The 23,821-nt window shown below is 48.4% G+C and overlaps 1 protein-coding gene and 1 long non-coding RNA gene across 6 annotated transcripts in view; one reads left to right on the forward strand and one right to left on the reverse strand.

The window, feature by feature from the left end:
- LOC119954699 overlaps positions 1-23,821 on the forward strand; it is a 248,415-nt gene that overhangs the window by 139,237 nt on the left and 85,357 nt on the right. The window lies entirely within an intron of this gene.
- The window catches only part of ppm1h (protein phosphatase, Mg2+/Mn2+ dependent, 1H), a 208,907-nt gene that overhangs the window by 6,927 nt on the left and 178,159 nt on the right, over positions 1-23,821 (reverse strand). Inside the window, exons 8-9 of the mRNA XM_038780177.1 lie at positions 18,869-18,976; positions 8,700-8,851 (exon numbers count right to left, since the gene is read on the reverse strand). Coding sequence (XP_038636105.1) covers positions 8,700-8,851; positions 18,869-18,976 — 260 coding nt within the window. The remainder of the gene's footprint in view (positions 1-8,699; positions 8,852-18,868; positions 18,977-23,821) is intronic.

The raw sequence follows: 23,821 nt of genomic DNA on the forward strand, positions 1-23,821 counted from the left end.
GTACATAAAGTGTACTCCCAGATCGATTTCTTCATTTTGAGCAGGGCCTTACTGGCAGGGGTGGTGGACACGAGGCACTCGGCGATCACAATCTCAGACCATGCTCCGCACTGGGTTGACCCGCAGGTTAGTAAAGACAGTAACCAGCACCCGCACTGGAGGTTAGATGTGGGACTTTTGGCTGACGAAGTGGTGTGCGAGCGGCTGAGGAAATGTATTCAGAACTACCTGCAAGTCAACGACACAGGGAAATTTCAGCAGCGATGTTTTGGGAAGCACTGTAGGCGGTGGTCAGAGGGGAGCTGATCTCGATACAGGCCCAGAGGGAGAAGGTGGATAGAGCAGAGACTGACCGACTAGTTAAGGAGATACTACAGATCGATAGGAGGCACGCGGAGACCCCAGAGGCAGGGCTTTTAAGGGAACAGCGGAGGCTATAGGCAGAGTTCGGCTTGTTAACCACAGGGAGGGCGGTGGAGCAGCTGGGAAAGGCGAGGGGGCAATCTATGAGTATGGAGAAAAGGCCAGCAGAATGCTTGCACAGCAGCTTAGAAAGAGGGAGGCAGCCAGGGAGATAGGGAATGTAAATGACGGAGATGGGAACCTGGTTGGAGATTCAGCAGGGGTGAGTAAAGCGTTTAGGGATTTCTACAGTAGGCTGCATAGGTCGGAACCCCCTATGGGGCCGGAGGGGATGAGACTCTTCTTGGGGGGGGCTGAATTTCTCAAAGGTGAATGGGGAGCTGGTAGAAGGGCTGGGGGCCCGATCGGGTTGGATGAGATAGTGAAGGGTCTGAAGACCATGCAGGCAGGTAAAGCCCCAGGGCCGGACGGGTACCCAGTGGAGTTTTATAAAAAGTTCTCTGGGATATTGGGGCCAGTGTTGATGAGGAAAATGAGGCAAAGGAAAGAGGGGTGCTTCCGCCGATGACATCACAAGCCACGATATTGCTGATTATGAAGCGGGACAAGAACCTGGAGCTGTATGGGTCCTACAGGCCGATATGCCTGTTGATGTGGATGCCAAACTGCAGGCCAAAATTTTGTTCTGGACGTTATTGGGGAGGACCAGATGGGGTTTGTTAAGGGTAGGCAATTGGTGGCCAATGTAAGAAGGTTGTTAAATGTGATCATGACGCCCCCGGGAGGTAGGGAGGTGGAGGTAGTGATCGCAATAGATGCAGAAAAGGCTTTTGATCGGGTAGAATGGGATTATCTGTGGGAGGTACTGGGATGGTTCGGATTTGGGCGGGGCTTTATTGACTGGGTCAGGTTGCTGTATCAGGCTCCTGTTGCAAGTGTAAGGACGAATAGGACAAGATCAGACTATTTTAGACTGCACCGGGGGACGAGACAGGGATGCCCCCTCTCCCCACTGTTGTTCGCACTAGCTATGGAGCCGTTGGCAATTGCTCTGAGAGCCTCAAGGGGCTGGTCTGGGAGGCCCCGGTTTGCCCTGGGAGGTATGGGTGGGGGGTTCTGGATATAGCGGAGAGCTGGGATTGAGAGGATGGGGGATGTGTTTATAGAGGGGAGCTTTGGCGTGGGTTACCCATGTTCCCCAATGGCAGCACCTGGCAGGTAAGTTGGGGCGGGGGCAGTCCTTGCGGGGGCACGGGGAAATCCGACCCCGGGGGGGGGGGGGGCACAGTGGCTTGGCCCGCGATCGGGGACCACCGATCTGCGGATGGCCCTGTTCCGTGGGGGCACTTCTTCCTTCTGCGACGGCCCCTGTAGGGCTCCGCCCTGGCCAGCAAGGAGAAGAGAACCCCCTGTGCATGCGCCAAAATACGCCGGCTGGTCTGCACATGCATGGAACTATGGCAGCCCTTTAGCGCATGCGCGAACTTGTGCCATCCCTTCGTGCGCCGGCTGGCACGGCCCCTCCGGCGTCCACCTAGCCCACGATAGTGCAGAGAGTTCCGCACTTTCGGGGGCTGTTGACATCAGAGTGGTTGGCGGCAGTTCTCCCGACGGCGTGGGAGAGAATCCCGCCCATCGTGTCAGGGGAGTCTATAGCAGGTGACATGCGTAGGAACCTCACCTAGACATGAAGGGGTTGTGGTGGTGGGTGCCAGTGGGTTCTGGGGAGGAAACATGAAGATCGGATGTGGGGAGGGTGCCAGGTGTCATCTAGTGATTTGGCGGCAGGGGGATGTGTGTGAGAATTTGATGGGTGGCAGGCAGAAGTGATGGCAGGAGAGAGGTGGTAACTTACCCTTGCATCTCGGTGGAGATCACTTGTCTTCTTCCGACATTGGATGGTGGGCCTTATTATGCAGTCCGAGCTGACAGCCGCTGCCACTACCTCCCAGGCTGGTCCTCTAACCCCCTCAAGGGTATCGGATGTCCTGACTCATATTCACAGCATCAAGAAGCCTGTCCAGGTCGGCATCCCCAAAGCAAGGAGCAGGTCTGTGCGCTGCCATGCTTGTGTGTTGACTGTGAGTGAGTGGTGACGGAGCATTTAATTACATTTTTTTAAAAATTTAGAGTAGCCAATTATTTTTCTTTTCCAATTAAGGGGCAATTTAGCGTGGCAAATCCACCTAACCAGCACATCTTTGGGTTATGGGGGTGAGACCCGCGCAAACACGGGGAGAATGTGCAAACTCCATACGGACAGTGACCCAGGGCCGGGATTCGAACCCGGGTCCTCAGCACCGTAGGCTGCAGAGCTAACCACTGTGCCACGCGCTGCCCTGTGTGTGGGTCTAGTTTTAACAGAAAACTAAAAACTATTCACTCCCTGTTGCCTGTGAGTGAGTGGTGAAGGAGCGTTTAATTACATTTTTAAAAAAATTTAGAGTAGCCAATTATTTTTCTTTTCAAATTAAGGGGCAATTTAGCGTGGCAAATCCACCTAACCAGCATATCTTTGGGTTATGGGGGTGAAACCCACGCAGACATGGGGAGAATGTGCAAACTCCACACGGACAGTGACCTAGGGCCGGGATTCGAACCCGGGTCCTCGGCGCCACAGTCCCAGTGCTAACCACTGCGCCACATGCCGCCCCTGAAGGAGCATTTGAATGCACCTCCCCGGTGAGTCTGGTGAATCAGATGGTGAGACAGTCAGTAACGGCGAGATACCCATGGGGCTCATTTCTACGTGCTGTTAAATACGTATCAAGATCTCGCCAACATGGCCATCGCGAAACACCCCGCTAATAGCACCCAAAATGACACTTAGAAATGTTTCCATTAAATTGTACCAATTGTGTTCAGTTAATAAGATGATGTAGTTAATGGGCTGAGCCAAGAGTTGAAGCAGTCAAGTGTTAAAGGTTTAGTTTTAATTGGGAGCTGGAAGTTAAGCCCACGGTAGGCTATTGCAGAAAATACGGAGGCATGGGATTCAGGGTGATTTAGCAGTTTGGATCAGAAATTGGCTAGCTGGAAGAAGACAAAGGGTGATGGTTGATGAGAAATGTTCAGACTGGAGTCCAGTTACTTGTGGTGTACCACAAGGATCTGTTTTGGGGCCACTGCTGTTTGTCATTTTTATAAATGACCTGGCGGAGGGCGTAGAAGGATGGGTGAGTAAATTTGCAGATGACACTAAAGTCGTTGGAGTTGTGGACAGTGCGGAAGGATGTTACAAGTTACAGAGGGACATAGATAAGCTGCAGAGCTGGGCTGAGAGGTGGAAAATGGAGTTTAATGCAGAAAAGTGTGAGGTGATTCATTTTGGAAGGAATAACAGGAAGACAGAGTACTGGGCTAATGGTAAGATTCTTGGTAGTGTGGATGAGCAGAGTGATCTCGGTGTCCATGTACATAGATCCCTGAAAGTTGCCACCCAGGTTGAGAGGGCTGTTAAGAAGCTGTACGGTGTGTTAGCTTTTATTGGTAGAGGGATTGAGTTTCGGAGCCATGAGGTCATGTTGCAGTTGTACAAAACTCTGGTGCGGCCGCATTTGGAGAATTGCGTGCAATTCTGGTCGCCGCATTATAGGAAGGATGTGGAAGCATTGGAAAGGGTGCAGAGGAGATTTACCAAAATGCTGCCTGGTATGGAGGGAAGATCTTATGAGGGAAGGCTGAGGGACTTGAGGCTGTTTTTGTTAGAGAGAAGAAGGTTAAGAGGTGACTTAATAGAGGCATACAAGATGATCAGAGGATTAGATAGGGTGGACTGTGAGAGCCTTTTTCCTTGGATGGTGATGTCCAGCACGAGGAGACACAGCTTTAAACTGAGGGGAGATAGATACAGGACAGATGTCAGAGATAGGTTCTTTATTCAGAGAGTAGTAAGGGCGTGGAATGCCCTGCCTGCAACAGTAGTGGACTCGCCAACACTAAGGGCATTCAAATGGTCATTGGATAGACATATGGATGATAAGGGAATAGTGTAGATGGGCTTTAGAGTGGTTTCACAGGTCGGCGCAACATCGAGGGTCGAAGGACCTGCACTGCGCTGTAATGCTCTATGTTCTAAGCTATGAAGGCAGGTTCTGAAAGCTTCATCTAGAGATCTTGCAGGGACAGTTCTCTTTCTTTAAAGCAATCTCAAATGATCTCTCTTTTTCAAAGTGAAGTTTCAAGACTTCTCCATACAGCAAGTATTCCTGAGTGCTAAGTGGACTGGGATCTGAGATAGTTCTGTTTTTTGTATGGAAGTAAAGATAGCAGTTTAAGGGTTATTGTATCACTATTGATTTGCATTATTTAAGGATAATTGTAAGCTATTTTTGTTGTGTGATGTTAAAGATATTTTTGCATTAGTAATAATGTGTGTTTTAATATACCATATCCCTATTTTGCATGAAATCACTCCTGGATCGAGGTATCCTTTCCTCATAATCTTACAAAATTAATAAAGTATTGGGGTTCTGTCCACTATCTTGGCACTGTTGGGGTCTGGGATCGTAATACTGTAACTTAGAAATACTGCTTTCATTTATCATTATATAATACATAGCTTTTTGCGCACCCATCAAAAGCAAGACAGAAATGGATCAATGATTCGGATGTTTCACATCTCATTTAAAACTGCTATTACTTTAGACTTCTTTCAATTATGTACTGCAATTCTTTAACTTTTAAAACAACGGCAGTTAAACAAGATCAACATACTAAAATGTAACCATTGAAAAGGGAGAGAAAAAGAAGAGAAATAATAGTGCAAAAGAAAAGAGGAAGTGCAGGGACAGAATAAAAGAATTAAATTGCAAATAGAGATTACACGACTAAGATTGTATTCCCTGAAACATAGACAGTTCAGAATTTATTTGGTTGAATTTATCAAGATATTAAGGGATAGGTAAGGTAGACAGGGAGAAACTATTTATGCAGACTGGTAGGCTAGAACTAGAAGATATAATCAAAAAATTAAAACAAGCCTTTAGGAGTGAGATTGGGAAACATTCCAGTCATTGCCATGCACCCAACATGCCCTCGGCAAAGGTGATCCCACACGGAAACATGAGCCTATAATTTAGCAGAAAGCCAGCCATTGCCACAGGCTTGTAAATGTCCTCCCGAAGGGCAGCACGGTGGCCTAGTGGTTAGCACTGTGGCCTCAAGGCGCCGAGGGCTCGGGTTCAGTCCCAGCTCTGGGTCACTGTCCGTGTGCAGTTTGCACATTCTCCCTGTGTTTGCGTGTGTTCCGCCCCCACAACCCAAAATGTACAAGCTAGGTGGATTGGCCACGGTAAATTGCCCCTTAATTGTAAAAAATGAATTGGGTACTCTAAATTTATATTAAAAAAAAGAAAGAAAATGTCCTCCAGGTGGTTATCCACCTGAGTGAGAGTGAGGTATGATTGTCAATGGGCTCCCGTCCTCACTCATTTTCATATTCTTTCAAGAGTTAAGCCTTTTGTCGGTGGAAGTATGCCTTCTCTTCGGAAATCCCCAGAAACCCAACCTGCAGCAATGTACAGATGGTGGTGATCAATGGACTCTGCCCCTTTACCTTTATGAGCAGTATAAGCAACTCTGTAGCATTGACAGGTGCTAAATATGTAGGAGCTGTTCCCTCAAATAGATTACAATTTTGATAAGACAAGCTATTTTATGAAAGTTATATTACAAAATGGATATAGAGGCACTGGAGAAAGTATCCACAAAGATGATAACGGATTAGAAGAGGACATAACCATCGAAAAAGTATTCAACAGGCTGGGCCTCTTGTCACCAGAAAAGCAAAGGCTAAGGGCCGATAGAGGTCTTCAAGATTGTGAAAGTGTTCAATAGAGTAGACAAGAAGATATTTCACCAGGGAGACACCAGAGCAAGCAGTTATAAATTTAAAATGATCACTAATTAATCCAATTGGGAATTCAAGTGTTCATAGCGTAGATTACCAAAATCTTTATCAAAGAGGTAGGTTTTAAGAAACACGTTAGAGGCGAGATAGGGAAAATGAGAGGTTAAGGAAGGGCATTCAAGAATGTAGGAGCTAGGAATAGCTGTCAATGGTGCAACAATTAAAATTAGGAATGCACAGGGGGACAGAATTGGAGAAGGACTGTGATCTCAAAACATTTTCTAGGGATAGCCTGATTTGAAAGCAAGGGCAAGAGTTGAAAACCACGGCATTGTCAAACTGATGTCAATGTAAGTCAGCAAGCACAGAGATGATGGTGGATGACTGGACCTCGGTATAAAGTTAGGCTACTGACAACAGGGGTGCGATTCTCCGATGCCGCGTGGCATCGGGAAAGCCGTCGTGAACTCGGCCGAGTTTCATGACAGCGTCGGAGGCCGCTCCTCGCACCCTATTCACCCCCCCACCAGGGGACTAGGAGCGGCGTTGTGAGAAACTCGGCCGCCGGGCCATGACGCTTGCGTCAAAGCGGCGCGCTGAGAATGACGTGACGGCGGCGCCTAAGTGACGCCAGCTGCGCATGCCAGGTTGGCCAGCTCCAACCCACGCATGCGTGGTTGCCGTCTTCCCCTCCACTGACCCACAAGACGTGGTGGCTTGATCTTGCGGGGCGGCGGAGGGGAAAGAGTGCGTCTCTTGGAGATGCCGGCCCGACGATCGGTGGGCACCGATCGCGGGCCAGTCCCCTCCCAAGCACGGTCGTGGTGCTCGATCCCCTCTCCGCCCCCCACAGGCCCCAAAGTTACCTTTTGCGCTATGTTCACTCCGGCAGCGACCAGATGTGGTTGCCGCCGGCGTGAACAGGTCAGGAACATCAGGCTGCTCAGCCCATCTGGGCCGGAGAATTGCCGGTCGCCGTGAAAAACGGCGAGCAGCGATTCCGCGACACGCCATTTGGGGGGGGGGGGGGGGGGGGGGAGAGAATCGCGGCGGGTGCCAGGGCGGCGTGTCGTGATTCGCCCGGCCCTCCCGCGATTCTCCCACCCGGCGTGTGGAGCGGAGAATCACGCCCCAGAGCTTTAGATGAGCTCAAGCTTACGTGGAGTGGAAGATAAGAGGCAAGCCATGACAGCATTGGATAGTTGAGGCCAGAGGTAGCAAAGGCATTCATTGATGAAGGCTTCAGCAGCGGATGAACAGAGACAGGAGCAGAGTTGTATAATATTATGGATGTGGAAATAGATAGTCTAGGTAATGGAGCAGGTATATGGTCAGAAATTCACCTCAAGATCAAATACAACACCAAGTTTGCAAACAGTCTGACTCAGCCTCAAACAGTTTCCATGGAGAGGGATGGAGCTGGTGGCTGCAGAACAGAGATTGTGATGAGAGCTGAAGACGATGGTTTGTGTCTTTCCAATACTGAATAGTTGATATTTATGCTCATTTGATTTGAACAATCAGACAGTGAAATGGTCAAGAGAGGTAGTGTGGGGCAACACAGTGGCTAGCACTGCTGCCTCACAGCGCCGAGGTCCCAGGTTCGATCCCAGATCTGAGTCACTGTCCGTATGGAGTTTACACATTCTCCCCCTGTTTGCGCGGGTTTCACCCCCACAACCCAAAGATGTGCAGGGTAGGTGGATTGGCCATGCTAAAATTGCCCCTTAATTGGAAAAAATGAATTGGGTATTCTAAATTTATTTTTAAAATGAGAGGTAGTGTGGGAAACTGTCTGGTGCGCTCCATTGGTCAGGCACACAGTCATTAAAATCCACCCCCACTATTCACTCCCAGGCATCAGTTAAGATTAGAAAGTTTGAGAGTATTCATCATAGATTCAATAGGTTAAGGTCAAAGATGGGAAACTGTAATCACGAGGAGGGACTTGATATATCAAAACTATTAATACTGGAGCAAGAGGAGATTTAATGCACACCTTCGAAAGCATACTGAATTTGAAGGAGTCAAGCGGGAAAGACTGCTTCCTCTGATTTTGGGGTGGGGGGGTCAGTGAAAAGAATTAGCAATTTTAGCCGCATTAGGAGAATGCAAAGAGGTATTACGAGAAATTTACTTATGTAGGCTATTGGTGGCAAGACTTGCCTTAACAGACTATTGCACATTCTGTGGGTACATATGACGCGGAGGAAGATCTGGAAAGAAAATAGGGCACTGGGCTTAGATTTGGATTGAGCTGGCAATGAGTCAGCACAGACACACGAGGCCAAATAGCCTCCTTTTTTGCACTGCTGTTCCATTCGTCATAGGAAGTTATAGCAACAACTACATCAAATACTCCTCCATTAAAATTCACTACAATTTTTCTATAAGAACATTTTCATAGCAGATTACCTGGTCTGTACCCACGTTCTGGACTGAGCTAGCGGAATTCATTCAAAACTGATTAAAATCCTTCACAAACCTGCGCGGATCATCAGGATCGCAGTTGGAGAGAAAGCTTGTTATGGCTTCAGCCACTTCTTGACTCGACAGGACGTCCCACAGTCCATCCGTGGCTAGAACCAATACGTCACTTGTGTCATGATCGTGTTCTGAGATGTCATAAACGCATACCTGTATACAGATCAATCGAATTAACTTTCTTTTTTTAAGAATAATTTCAAAAGCAGCCTAATCTTTTTCATATCTGCGTAGAACACAAATTGTCCCACTGCAACTCCATCAATTATGCACCTGTATGTCCTTTTAAATTTCCATCACCACAAAACAAAAATGATACAAGTGTCAACCTGAACAAATCATTACAAGCACAGTTTCAGTGGTAGAATATTGCATTTAATTCTTCTCTTTGTGTTGGAAACTATTCCAAATACAAATGCTGTTTTTTTTAGAACACCCATTGTTCTCATTTCTGTCTCAGAAATGCCAGTTATCACAAGCGGTCTAGACGCAGGCCACAAGGTATACCATTGATTTAAGGTTCCATCAACTTTCAGCAAACATTCTTTGAGGTAAATAGCATTTTGCTGGATTCAATATGGAAATCAGGCAGTTAGCGTTCCCATGGCAACACTGTGACATTCTATCTCATCTCATCTGCACAGGTCATAAACCATGCAGGGTAGGCCACACACGTCTTTGCAGATTTACACTCTTGAATTGAATTAGTCGGAGCCGGCAAGATGTGAAATTCTAATACGTAGCGCCCACAGGTGACCCAGCTACTTGAGCAGAAGTCTTGACCTTACTCTAATGTACATAAGTCACAGTAGACGTAAAAGCTAAACTACTGTGACAGAATTTAGAACGGTTCTGAAATGCTTGTTGTTTAATCATCAGATTCTACCACGTTTAAGTGTAGCAAATTTGTAATAATCTACGCATCTTCTCTGCTGTTGTTAGCACTATAGTCTGTATGCTTCACCCAATGCCTATGTATTTACATTGTGTATTTATGTATGTCCTATGTTTTTCATGTTGGAACAATCTCCTGGACTGTACACAGAACAATACTTTCACTGTATCTCAGTACACATGACAATAAATCTAAATCTACATAAAAGGCAGATAGATCTATTGATTCCACACTCACACATACTCACTCGGGGATGTGATTGATCGGAGGCCTCACACTCTCCCCCGCCATGTCCCTCAAACTCTCCCTCTCTCCTAACCCCCTCACAACTCTCCCTCTCCCCAGAATCCCTTCACAAACTCTCCCTTGCCTGAAATCCCTTCACAAACTCACCCTCGCCCAATTCCCCTCAAACTCTCTCTACCCCCGCAGCCCGCTCACAAACTTTCCCTTCCCCACTGCCTCTCAAACTCTCACTCCCCGCAATCCCCTCACAAACACCCCTTCCCCCCTGCAACCCCCTCACAAAATCCCCCTGCAACACCCTCACAAACTCTCCCTCCCCCTTTGCAACCCCCTCAAAAACTCGCTCTTCCGTACATTGTTTCTGTGTACTTCAGGTTGACTTCATTCGGGGTGGGTCTTCTGGGAGATCAGGAATTCATACACTTTGTGCAGCGGTTATGTTGACAATCTTTTCCTCAAGGAAGCTTGAAACCTAGCTCAACCTCTGGCTTCACTGGATTTTCCCCAATCACACACAGTAAAGTAAGTAAAAGTAAAGTTGCCATAGTCCCAGATGACCATAAGCTTCTTTCCCCTTTGAGGGGGAGAGCTGACTGGTGGCGATTTAACCAGAGTGTCATGATATGCAAACATGCGACAAATGAACACTCAATAGGACACAACCAATGGCAAGTCAGGACACTCAAGAGGTGGCATCACCACAAGGGGGCATGACATAAACACTATAAAAGGGATGAGGCACTCACACCCTGCCTCTTTCCACAGAAAGACATCTAGAGAGTTAAGACAGGGTTGATCAGCAGCATCACACCTCAGCAGGTGGCTTAGAGCAAGCTGGTACAGTTAGACTGAGTTACTACAGTTAGATTAGCAGAGAGTCGAACGCATTTGAGAACTGTACTAATAGTTAAATAAGCACGTTGAACTCATTTCAGGGTCTGGAGCATCCTTTAGTTAAGACTGCATCAGGTAGCAGCCTGTGTTATCCGAAGCAGCATAACACATGATACCACGAGTGACTGTTCAATCTATTTAGTTCAACTCAGCAAGATCCGTGACAACCAGCTACTGAATACAGACACAATGGACAAGATTCAGGCTCCTCATCAGCTCAGGACCACCAGCAATCTTAGTGCCAACTGGCGATCATTCAAGCGGAAATGTCAACTATACGTGGAAGCATCCAACATCAATGGCGCGACCAATGCGCGGAAGAAAGCTCTTCTACTCACCACTGCGGGTGATCATGCGATAGAGATCTTCAACTCCTTTCACTTTTCCAAAGGGCAGGACAAAAAGAAGGACCAAACCATCCTGGACAAATTTGACGGCCACTGCGAGGTGGACACCAACTTTGAGCTACATCTTCAAGCAGAGGATGCAAGGTAAAGACAAATCCTTCACCTCCCATCTAACCAACCTTAGACTGCGAGCGCAATCCTGCAACTTTGATGATATCACTGACTCTATGATCAGAGACCAAATCGTTTTTGGATTCCACTCTGATCCTCCGCGAGAGCAATTGCGGAAAATCAAGCACATGACCCTGCCAGTCGCGATTAAAATGTGTATTGTGCATGAGCACTCTAAAAATTGTTATTCACAGTACAAAATGGCAGAAAGTGAAAAACAAGCCTTCCACGAGGTAGAGAATGTTCAGGCCATCTCCCGGATGCAGCGTCTCCACATTGACGAAAGCGGCCATTTCGCGCGCTCTTCCCAGGGCCCGACACATGCGCAATGCGATCGGGAACACGAAACGGCCGAAAACCGCACTGCGCAGGTGCAGATGTCCGAGAACCGCACCGCGCAACGACACACTGAGCGTGTGCAAACTGCGGCAGCACCCATTTTTTAAAAACCTGCCTTGTAAGAGGCAAACACTGTTTAAACTGTGGAAAACCAAACCACTATGCAGCCCTGTGTAGATCTGCACCACCAGTCAGGAACCAGCACTCCCAATTCCGACAGCGGCGCATCAGAAGTGTGCAACACTGAATGCATGACTCTGATCCAGGCAGTGCAACGGATCCAGATGATGAATACCTGGACAACACTTACTGAGTGTGAATACGCCACACCGGACACATCGCAAGTCCAATCAATCGTGGCCGTGGATTCCGAGGACAAATGGCATGCAGTGATGAAGGTCAACCACTGCCCCATCCAGTTCAAACTGAACACTGGTGCCTCCGTCAACCTGACCTCGCAGGTGGACTTCCAAGACAATCAAGAAGTCCCCCACAATCCTTCCAGCTGCCTGCAAACTCCTGGACTACAATGGAAACGCAATCAAGGCACTGGGGTCTTGCCATCTGCATGTGAAATGAAATGAAATTAAATGTACAGTAAACGGCGTTTGCATATCATTAGCGGACCTGACCTGGTATCGTCTGAGGACTCAGCGGTTTTCCGTCTACACTGGGGAGAATTCCTGATAGCGAGATCCATTTGTGCTTTTAAAAATTGTGGAACAGGTGACGTGGCTGCTGAGGAGAGAGGAGGTAAGGAAAGTGTCCAACATTGCCATAGTGTGCTGACAATTGTGTCGCTGGCTGAGGGGGGGGGGGGGGGGGGGGGGGGGGCTTCTGCCAGGGACGAGGGGAGTAGCGGGGACTGGCCAGGAGGTGGGCTGTGGGGTTTGGGTGGACAAGCACGGTACACCATGCCGCAGCCTGCAAGGCAACCATGAAGCTGTGCACACTGCCGGCTGCCCACTGTGAACTTAGGGCCACGGGCTGTGGGTTATATGGGTGTCCCGCAAGGACACTCCCCTATGTGCCCTCTGGTCACAGGTGACCCATCAGCGGGATGGCTGTGCTCCAGTGCAAAGAGTGCCATCTTCTTGGCTGGGATGCTGTGTGTGGGGATTGAAGTGTGTATATGCGGCTGCAGCTTGACAGCCTCCCGAGTGTCAATCGCGAATCTGGCAAATCATGCTGGGCATCTAACTTCTCAGCAATATCACAAATCAGGTGAGCCACTGCGTTATCATGAATATGATGCAATGCAGCAGCAACCGGGGGGGGGGGGAGAATTGTGTACATGGGTTTGTTGGATGTGGCGGGTGGTATCTCTTTCCTTTTTGTTGCTTGCTTTTTTTTTGTGTTTTAGTAGTTGCTTTTGCAGTTGGGTGGGTGTTGTTCTTGGGTTTTTAACCATGGTTGTTTTGTTAATATTGTTTTGTTGTTTATATTTTGTGAAAACCTTCATAAAAATTATTTTTAAAAAACAAAAGAATATGATGCAATTCAGTTTTTCAGCTGACCTTTTATTTAGGACTGAACAAACTATGTCAATTGTTGCAGGGAGAATTAATCTCTGCTACAGTGTGGGACATTTTCTCTTTAGCTACACAGCAGGCTACCATGTAAGAGGCTAATTGTGCTTTGTCATTCAATGTAACATTTCTGCTCAGGACTTCAGCTGGCGATTTAAGTTCTCACTGTATCATTTGAAAAAATTCAAGAGGTTTGTCCTCAAACTCGCCACGCTTAACGGATGGAGATGGCGTCCTGTGGAGGCACGAGCCTGAAGGCACTGGTAACGGCGCCGTTGCCGCTCCCTCCAACGAGGTACACTACGAGCCCGGTGGTGGCGGCTACCCTCAAGATTTGGGGGCAGTGGAGGCGACACAGGGGGGAAGTGGGGGGCTGGGTGGAGGCCCCGCTGCGGGGAAACCACCAGTTTGTCCCAGGGAACATTGATGGCGGGTTCCTGGGGTGGCACAGGGCGGGCATAAGGAAGTTGGGAGACCTGTTCATTGACGGGAGGTTTGCGAGCCTGGGTGAGCTGGAGGAGAAGTTTGAGCTCCCCCAGGGAATATGTTCAGGTACCTTCAGGTCAAGGCGTTTGCTAGGCGGCAGGTGGAGGGGTTCCCTTCGCTGCCCCCGCGGGGGGTAAGGGATAGGGTGCTTTCGGGGGTGTGGGTCAGGGATGGGAAGGTGTCTGACATCTACCAGGTGATGCAGGAGGTGGAGGAGGCGTCGGTAGAGGAGCTGAAGGCTAAGTGGGAAGTGGAGCTGGGGGAGCAGATTGAGGAGGGGATATGGGCGGACGCCCTGGAGAGGGTGAACTCCTCCTCTTCATGTGCGAGGCTTAGCAGTTCAAGGTACTGCACAGGGCTCATATGTCCGGGACGAGGATGAGCAGGTTTTTTGGGGGTGAAGACAGGTGCATCAGGTGTTCGGGGAGCCCAGCGAACCATGCCCGTATGTTTTGGGCATGCCCGGCACTGGAGGAATTCTGGAAGGGGGTAGCAAGGACGGTCGAGGGTGGTAGGATCCAGGGTCAAACCAGGCTGGGGACTCGCAATATTTGGAGTTGGGGTGGAGCCGGGAGTGCAGGAGAGAGGCCGGTGTTTTGGCCTTTGCGTCCCTAGTAGCCCGGCGGAGGATCTTGTTGCAATGGAAAGACGCGAGACCCCCAAGCGTGGAGACCTGGATCAATGACATGGCGGGATTCATTAAGCTGGAGAAGGTCAAATTCGCCCTGAGGGGGTTGGTACGGGGGTTCTTTAGGCGGTGGCAGCCTTTCCTCGACTTTCTGGCTTAACGATAAGGAACTAGGTCAGCAGCAGCAGCAACCCGGGGGGGGGGGGGGTTAATTTATTTTGTTGTTTATTGGGTTTGAGGGGGGTGGGGGGGTTCCTTATATGCGTTGTTACGGGTGCCGGGGGGGGGGGGGGGTGTTTATTATTGTTATTATTGTTCTGTTGCTATACATTTTTCAAAAAATTTCAATAAAAATTTTTTTTTTTTAAACTCGCCATGCTTAGTCTTCCAATCTCTTTGAAGTTTTGAAGGTTTTAAACTTTCATTTGCCAGTACATCCCTGCACACAACACACATGGGCTTTGCATCCTGATTTGCATTGGCACAATTAATAAAACCAAAACTCAAGAAATCATCTTTATACTGCTTTGTTCCTGATTTCAGCTTCTTTTTAATGGTTTGTTCACCAGAGGCCCTGGAGCTCACACCAGCACTGCTTTGTCCTGCTGTAGACTCTCCTGTGCAGCTCTCTCCAGAGCAGCTCTCTCCAGCAGATTCAGTTGAGAGACCCTGGCCTGTTTCTGTCTCTGGTCCTCTCTTCCTTATTACAAAACAATCCATTTTCAATTCTACAAAATGGAGGAATCTCTCCTCCGAGATTTGCGCCCAAAGCATGGAAATACAGGGCAAGTGGTGTCCATGTTCATGCTGGGCGCATGACTGTTCTCTGCCGCCGCTTCTGGCAGGAAGACGCCATTGTTTTAAAAAAAAAAAAATTTGGTCCTGGGCCAGCATGCTGACGTCAGGAGGAGGCGTCTGCCCGCTGGGCTTCTGCCTGCACAGTGCCGGAACCGTCTGAGGAGGCACATGCGCAAGATGCCTAGCATTCTTTTTTTAAAAAAAGATATTTTATTCCAAACATATTCAACATAATAACACAACCTTAACATCCAACAGAGTATGCAGTTTCATTTTACACTTTTTCGCCATTTACTGCCTCCCATCCCCGGCGCTGAACGGTCACGGCCATACTCGAAGCCCTCCTCCGACCACTTTAGGGCAAATTTAATTTTCTTCAACCTGAGAAACTCATACTGATCTCCCGCGCCATGCCTCAACTTCCGAGGACGCGGCTCACCTCCAATTCAAAAGTATCTGTCGCCGGGCAATCAGAGAAACATTGGCCCTCCTCCCCGCCAGCAGCTCTGGCACCTCCAACACCCCAATGATCGCGACCATAGGGTCTGGCTTCATCTCAACCCTTACAATCCACGATAAGTTCCCTAACTGCCTCCCTAAGATTCTCCAACTCCTTACACTCCCAGAACATATGGGAATGGTTCGCCAGCCCCCTCCCACACCTCTTGTACCCATCTGCTTCCTCCAGAAACCCTGTGCACTACCTTAAATTGTATCAAACACATCCTTTTGCAGGAGGTAGAGTTCAGTCGACGAATTACTTCGCACCAAAACCCCAATCCTAACTCCCATCCCAACTCCTCCTTCCACTTCTGCTTGATCCTTTTCAGCAAGGCCATGCCCTGCTCCCCCAACCACCCACTTATATTCCCAATCCAACCATCCCCCCCTCATCCAGGAGCAATATTTTCTCCAAAAGTGTATACTCCGGCACCTGAGGGAACGAAGGCAGCTTCTTGTGCGCAGTCTCGCACCTGTCACCATCTAAACTCACTCCGTCTTGGTAGCTCAAACCTCCATCGCGGCTCCTCTAGCCCAGCAGACGCCTCTCCGCAAACACGTCCCTGGCCAGCATTTACCCCTTCTCTCTCCACCTCCTATACATCCCATCCATCCCCCCTGCATAAACCTATGGTTTTCACACATTAGAGTCATCACCGACGTGTCACCCAGTTTAAAGTGCCTTCTTAGCTGGTTCCAAATGTTTATAGACGACTGCACCACCGGACTCCTCATATACTTCCTCGGGGCAAATGGCACTAGGGCCGTTACTATAGCCCTCAGGCTCGTACCTTTGCAAGACTCCTCCTCTAACCTGACCCAATCTGCCCCCTCCCACCATCGTCTCACCTTCTCCACATTCGCTGCCCAATTGTAATACAACAAATCAAATTTGGAAGTGCCAGGTCCCCTTCCCACCTCCACCGTTACAACACAGCCCTCTTCATCCGTGGCACCATCCTTGTCCACGCAAATTCCAAGATTAATGCATCTATCTTGCGAAAAAAGGCCTTGGGAGGAAAATCAGGAGGGACTTAAACACAAAAAGGAATCTTGGCAATACGTTCATCTTCACCACTAGCATCCTCCCCACCAATGTCAGGTGCAGCACATCCCACCTTTTAAGGTCCCCCATAACATCCTCTACCTATCCCATCAAATTCCTCCTCTGCGTCGTGGCCCACTCAAGTGTTACCTGAACCCCCAAGTACTGGAACCGCCCCCTTGCCACCTTAAATGGCAATTCGGGTTTGCCCCCCCCACCTCTCTGCATTCACCGGGAACACCTCACTTTTCCCTACATTCAATTTATAGCCTGAATAGGCCCCCAACCTCTCCAGTAAGCTCATGATTCTGCCCATGCTTTTTAATGGGTCCGTCACAAACAGAAACAGATCATCAGCATACAACAACACCCAGTGCTCCCTGCCACCCTCCTCATTCTCCCGCCACTCAGCTGAGGCCTGACGTGCCATCGCCATGGCGAACAGTAGCAGGGACATTGGACACCCCTACCTCATACCCCGCGCGGCCCAAAATACCCTGAGTTTGTCTCAATCGTTCACATACTTCCATGGGAGACATATACAGCAACCAAACCCAAACCTCCCCATGATTTTAAACAGATACCTTTGAACTGTACCCGATCAAAGGCCTACTTTTATGTCCATTGACGCAATCACCTCTGGCACTCGCAACCGCGCACAAGCTTGCTCAAGAACCTCCTAATATTCAGCAGTAAGATGTGCCTATAGAACCTGCACCCCAATGGATCCTTCCCCTTTTTTGGGGATCAGCGAAATCGATGCCTGCGCCAGCGAAGCCGGCATCTTCCCCCTCTCTACCACTTTATTAAACATGTCCAAAAGGTCGGGGGCCAACTCCGTCGTGAACTGCTTATAAAATTCTGACAAAAAGCCAATTGACCCTGGCATCTTACACGACTGCATCATGCAAATGTAATTCATCAACCCCTTCAGCCCAGTGATCATCTAATGCAGTTTCACAATGGCTTGTATGTTGGATGCATTGTATGCTTGCCTGTTTCAGGTGAAAGATTGTTTTAACATTCAAATCAGTACCCTGGTGGTGGCATAATGGTAATGTCACTGGACTAGTAATCTAGAGACACAGGTTAATGTTCCTGGGACAAAAACAGAAAATATTGGACAATTTCAACAGGTCTGACATCATCTGTGGAGAGAAAGATGTCACCCAGACACAAAACATTTGCTCTCTTCTCTCTCCACAGATGATGTCAGACCTGGTCCAGTATTTTCTGTTTTTGTTTCAGATTCCAGCATCTGCAAAAATTTGCTTTCATATTAATGTTCCGGGATGTGGGTTTAAATCCCACCATGGTAACTGATGGAATTTAAAGTCAATTAAAAATTCTGGGGCGGTATGTGGTTAGCACTGGGACTATGGCGCTGAGGACCTGGGTTCGAATCCCTGCCCTGGATCACTGTCCGTGTGGCGTTTGCACATTCTCTCTGTGCCTGCGTGGGTTTCACAAAGATGTGCAGGTAGGTGGATTGGCCATGCTAAGTTGCTCCTTAATTGGAAAAAGAATAATTGTGTACACTAAATTTATAAAAACAAAACAACAAATTAAGACTTCTGGACTATAAAGCTAGTCCCTTCAATTGTTACAAAAACCCATCAGGTTCACTCATGTCCTTTAGGGGAGGAAAACTGCCATCCTTACCTGACCTGCCCTGGCCTACATGTAACTTCAGACCCACAGCATGTGGTTGATGCTTAACTGCCAAAAATGGGCAATTCAGATGGGTAACAAATGCTGCCCTTGCCAGCTAAGTCCCTAACCAATGAACAAATAATAACTGAAAAGAATTAAAATGTAATTGTCAAATTACAACAACCTTAAAATCAGCAGTAGCTCACAGGGATTGATTAGAACAAAAAGGCAGGCCAGGATAGTGGAGGAAGAGGTGAACCCGGAACCTGCGGTGACAATATTTGGGGTTTCAGAGAAGCTGGAGCTCATGGAGAGGAGGAAGGCTGATGTCGTGGCCTTCACCTCTTTGATTGCATGGCACCGAATTTTGCGGCCTGGTTGGGTGACTGGTTCGACTACCTGCAGTTAGAGAAGATAAAGTATGAGTTAAGGGGCTCGGCAGGGGGGTTTGAGAAAAGGTGGCGGATGTTTGTGATCATGTTTGAGGAGCTGTTCGTGGGGGGGAGGGGGTTATTTGGTGTAACCTGTTTTGTTACATGTGTATAATAGAATACATTTTTTAGAAAAAAGAACAAAAAGGCAGACAGAAGCTACATGCGCATGCTTTCTGTTTTTAATTCACTCAGGAGTCACTTTACCTCAGGAGTGCACGACAGAAAGGGCTTTATATGGATATTAGAATCGTGAACCTTCAGATCATGATCTCCAAGTCCTCGAGTGACACCTATGGTCGCCATCACGCGTGCCTATAAAATAGAACAAATTTTGTACTTCTGTGTATACATCATCCCCATCAACAATGAAAGACACATGTCGAGATTCTTCGGGTTTGCCCATGGCGGGACCTGCCAAGGCCATTGAAAATTCAGAGAGGCTACCAAATATCCATTGATTTTGAGCAGGAATTTCCGTTCCGGCCGAAACTCCCAGCCACTGCTTCATTTTCAACAAAACTTAAAAGACAAGGGGTAGCAATGATGATTGAATTACCACTCTGCTCCTTTAATTTACTTACCTAGATTGTGCATATCTCCCCTGATTTTCCATCCTGTACCTGGTAAATGTGCAGTGCAGCAGCTCCAGAGCATTTCAGGTATAAGGCAGCAACATGGGGGAAGTGAATCCATGCCCCATTTTTAAACCACTTGCTGTCATTTTCCGGTAAGTTTAAAGGTGTCTGCCACTTTGGGCAGTCAGGGGAAGCAGTGTAGTATCTTTGCTAGTCAGTAGGGTGGTTGAGTGATTGGAAAGGTAGTCCGGGGTTGCAAGGGGCAATTGGGGGTGTGAGGAAAGTCGGCGGGGGTAGTTGGGGGTGGGGCAGAGTTGGTCGGGTGGCCGGAATAGTTGTCCAGGGTTGGAATGGTAGTTGGGGGTGTGGGAACGTGGTCGTTTGGTGGGGGACGAAAGAGAGAGATGGGCATAGAATGATAGAAAGTTTAAGGCACCAAAAAGGCCACTTTGTCCATTGTGTTTGTGCCGGTCGACAAACTAGCCAATCAGCCTAATCCCACTTTCCAGCATTTGGTCCGCAGCCCTGTAGGTTACAGCACTTCAGGTACCTATCCAAACACCTTTAAATGAGTTGAGGGTTTCAGCTACCTAGTTCCAGACCCACACAACCCTCTTGGTGAAAAAGGTTTTCCTAATCTCCCTCAAATCCTTCTACCAATCAATTCAAATCTATGCCCCCTTTCACGGATCTCTCCATCAGGGTTAATTGACCCATCCCATCCAATCTACCAGGCCCTTCACAATTTTGGACATCTCAATCAACTATCCCCTCAGCCTCCTCTATTCCAAGGAGAGCAGCCCCAGCCTGAATCTCTCTTCAAAGCTACATTTTTCTAGTCCTATCAACATCCTCTTAAATCTCCTCTGTACCCGCTCTAATGCAATTATATCCTTTCTGTCATGAAGTGACCAGAACTGCATACAGAGCCCAAAATATGGCTTACCTAATGTTTTATACAGTTCTGGCAGAATCTCCTGCTCTTACAATCTGTTCCTCTACTAAGAAATGAAAAGGCTGTTGAATGTGGTGATGAATCCGTGGGGGGCTCTGGTATCGGAGGGAGTGGTGTCCATGAAACCGGAGAAGGCATTTGATCAGGTGGAGTGGCGGTACTTGTTTGAAGTTTTGGGAAAGTTTTGGTTTGGGCCTGGATTTGTGGCATGGGTGTGGCTGCTGTATGTGGCGCGAAGAGCGAGGGCGAAGATGAATGATATGAGCTCACAAAGCTTTGACTTACACAGGGGTACGAGGCAGGGGTGCCCGCTGTCGCTGCTGTTGTTTGCGCTGGCCATAGAGCCATTGGCGATGGCTCTCAGGGGGTCGGCAGAGTGGCAGGGGATAGAGGGGGCATCGGGTGTCACTCTATGTTGATGACCTCTTGCTGTATGTTTTGGATCCGTTGGAGAATATGGGAAGGATTATGGTCCTGTTGGGGAGGTTTCGAGGGTTCTCGTGGTACAAGCTGAAAGTTGGGAAAAGCGAAGTATTCCCGGTGAATTAGCTGGCAAAGCGGGCAATTTTGGGGGAGCCATTTACGGTAGTGAGGGATAGGTTTAGGTATTTGGGAATTCAGGTAGCAAGAGAATGGACGGGGCTCCATAAATGGAACTTAACAAAGCTGGTGGAGGAGACGGAGGATATTAAGAGGTGGGATACACTGTACTTAACGTTGGCGGGGATGGTCCAAGTGGTGAGTCTCCCGATCTTTATACCAAAGGCCTTTTTTTGGAAAGTGGACACGATCATCTCGGACTTTGTATGGGCGGGGAAGGTGCTGAGGGTAGGGAGAATCCTGCTACAGAGACAGAGGCAGCAGTCGGGTTGGCGTTGCCGAACTTGCTTCATTATTATTGGGCGGCGAATGTGGACAAGGTGCAGCAGTGGTGGAAAGGAGAATGGGTAGAGTGGGTTAGGGTGGAGGAGAAAACTTGTAAGGGGTCTAGTTTGAGAGCTATGGTGACGGCAGCATTGCCAATGGCTCAGAGTAGGTATTCGGGGAGCCCAGTGGTGCAGTCCACGGTGAAGAAATGAATCAGCTGAGGACACAGTTTAGGATGGAAGGGGTTCTTGCTAACACCGCTGTGCGAGAATCATGGGTTTGAGCCAGGTGGGATGCATAATGTAATTCGGAGGTGGAGGGAATTGGGGCTGGTCAAGGTGAGGGATTTGTATTTGGAGGAAGGGTTCGCCAGTCTGGAGGAGCTAAGGGAGAGGGTAGAGCTGCCGACGGGTAGTGAGTTCAGGTATCTGCAGGTTAGGGACTTTGCGCGAAAGGTCTGGAGGGGGTTCCTTTGGTTGCCAGGATACACCCTGCTGGAGTGACTGCTGTTTCCGGATGTGGAAGGGGAGGCAAAAATTTGGTATATATACAAGTGGCTGGGGAGCAGGGAGGCGAACAGGTGGTGAAGATCAAGGAGAAATGGGAAGCGGAGTTGGGAATGAAGATCAATTGGGGAGTATGGAGTGAGGCACTGCGAAGTGTAAACGGGAGCTCCTCTTGTGCAAGGATGAGACTGATACAGTTTAAGGTGGTGCACAGGGTGCATATGACTCGGGCGAGAATGAGTGGGTTCTTTCAGGGGGTAGCAGATGAGTGTGAGAGATGTGGGCAGGGTCCAGCGAATCACGCACACACGCTTTGGGGTTGCGAATAATTGGGAAGATTCTGGGCGGGAGAGTTCACGGCCTTAGCCAGGATAGCGGAGGAGGAGGTCGACCTGGACCCTTTGGTGGTGATATTTGGGGTTTCAGAGAAGCCGGAGCTCATGGAGAGGAGGAAGGCCGATGTCATGGCCTTCGCCTCTCTGGTTGCACGGCCACAAATTTTGCTGGAGTGGCGGTCGGCATCGCCACCGGGGGTAGCAGCATGGTTGGGTGACCGGAAACTTCTTGCGGTTAGAGAAGATAAAGAATGAGTTAAGGGGCTCAGCGGGGGATGAGTTTGAGAAAAGGTCGGGGACGTTTGTGACCGTGTTTGAGGAGCTATTTGTCGCAGGGGGGGTGGGTGATGGGGAGGGGAGGATGAAAAAAGGAAAAATCTGCACAGACTGTATAGTTGATTGTTGGGAAGTATGATTCCCAGGGTGTTTGTTTGCTGTAACCTGCTTTGATACAAGTTTGTAATAAAATACGTTTTAAAAAAAAACAAACTAAGAAATGAAACATGCCTTCTTTAACCACCTCATCAACCTATCCAACCACCTGGACATTCGCTCCGTGGGAAACTGAATTTCTGGGCCATTATAACCAGCATGCCCATGTTGCTGTTACCAATGCGCAAGACCAAAGTAGATGGCACTGATATGCCAGGAGTGTTGCGTACAGTTCTGGTCGCCTCATTATAGGAAGGACGTGGAAGCTTTGGAACGGGTGCAGAGGAGATTTACCAGGATGTTGCCTGGTATGGAGGGAAAATCTTATGATGAAAGGCTGATGGACTTGAGGTTGTTTTCATTAGAGAGAAGAAGGTTAAGAGGTGACTTAATAGAGGCATACAAAATGATCAGAGGGTTAGATAGGGTGGACAGTGAGAGCCTTCTTCCGCGGATGGAGGTGGCTAGCACGAGGGGACATAGCCTTAAATTGAGGGGTAATAGATATAGGACAGAGGTCAGAGGTAGGTTTTTTACGCAAAGAGTGGTGAGGCCGTGGAATGCCCTACCTGCAACAGTAGTGAACTCGCCAACATTGAGGGCATTTAAAAGTTTATTGGATAAGCATATGGATGATAATGGCATAGTGTAGGTTAGATTGCCTTTAGTTTTTGACTTCCCATGTCGGTGCAACATCGTGGGCCGAAGGGCCTGTACTGCGCTGTATCGTTCTATGTTCTATGTTAGAATTAACATTTCTTGGGATGCAAGTGGTCTCTCATATCCTCTACACCCCTCAGTATCCTCCCATTTGTATAATCATTTGCTTGTTTGACTTCCCCAGATGCATAATCTCACACCTGTCAGGGTTGAATTCCACGTGGTACTTTTCTGTCCATCTGACCCATCTATTGATATCTTAGTTGGGATGTGGGGGAGGGATTAGTTGCCCCCATAGTTCAATTTTTCCTCAGCATTTTAGCGGATTCCTACTGCCTCAGTGCACTTTGAACACTACCACTGTCTCCCCTTAAATGGGTTTACAAATGGTGAACACTCCACCTCATGTCAGAATTTACTCCACCGTTCATTGTTTACACAAATGAATGGGGGGGGGGGGGGGATGAAAGTGTGATAGAAGAGGAGAGGGAAGAGAGAATTCCAGCTGCAGTCCATCCAGATTCAGAAGGCACATGGGAGCACTACCACCTCCCAGTCACATACCATTCTGACTTGGAAACACATTGCTGTTCCTTCATCGTCACTGTTATTTCAAAGTTCATGTGAGCGGGAAAGGTGCCCAGGGTAAAGAGGGTCCTGTTACAGAGGCAGAGGCTAAAGTGGGGGGAAGGGGCTGACATTGTCAAACCTGCTACATTATTCCTCATTCACCTGAAGAAGGAGCAGTGCTCCGAAAGCTAGTGTTTGAAACAAACATGTTGGACTTTAACCTGGTGTTGTAAGACTTGTTACTGTCCATTATTACT

Source organism: Scyliorhinus canicula, chromosome 20 (genome assembly GCF_902713615.1).
Source record: "Scyliorhinus canicula chromosome 20, sScyCan1.1, whole genome shotgun sequence".
Classification (NCBI taxonomy): Eukaryota; Metazoa; Chordata; class Chondrichthyes; order Carcharhiniformes; family Scyliorhinidae; genus Scyliorhinus; species Scyliorhinus canicula.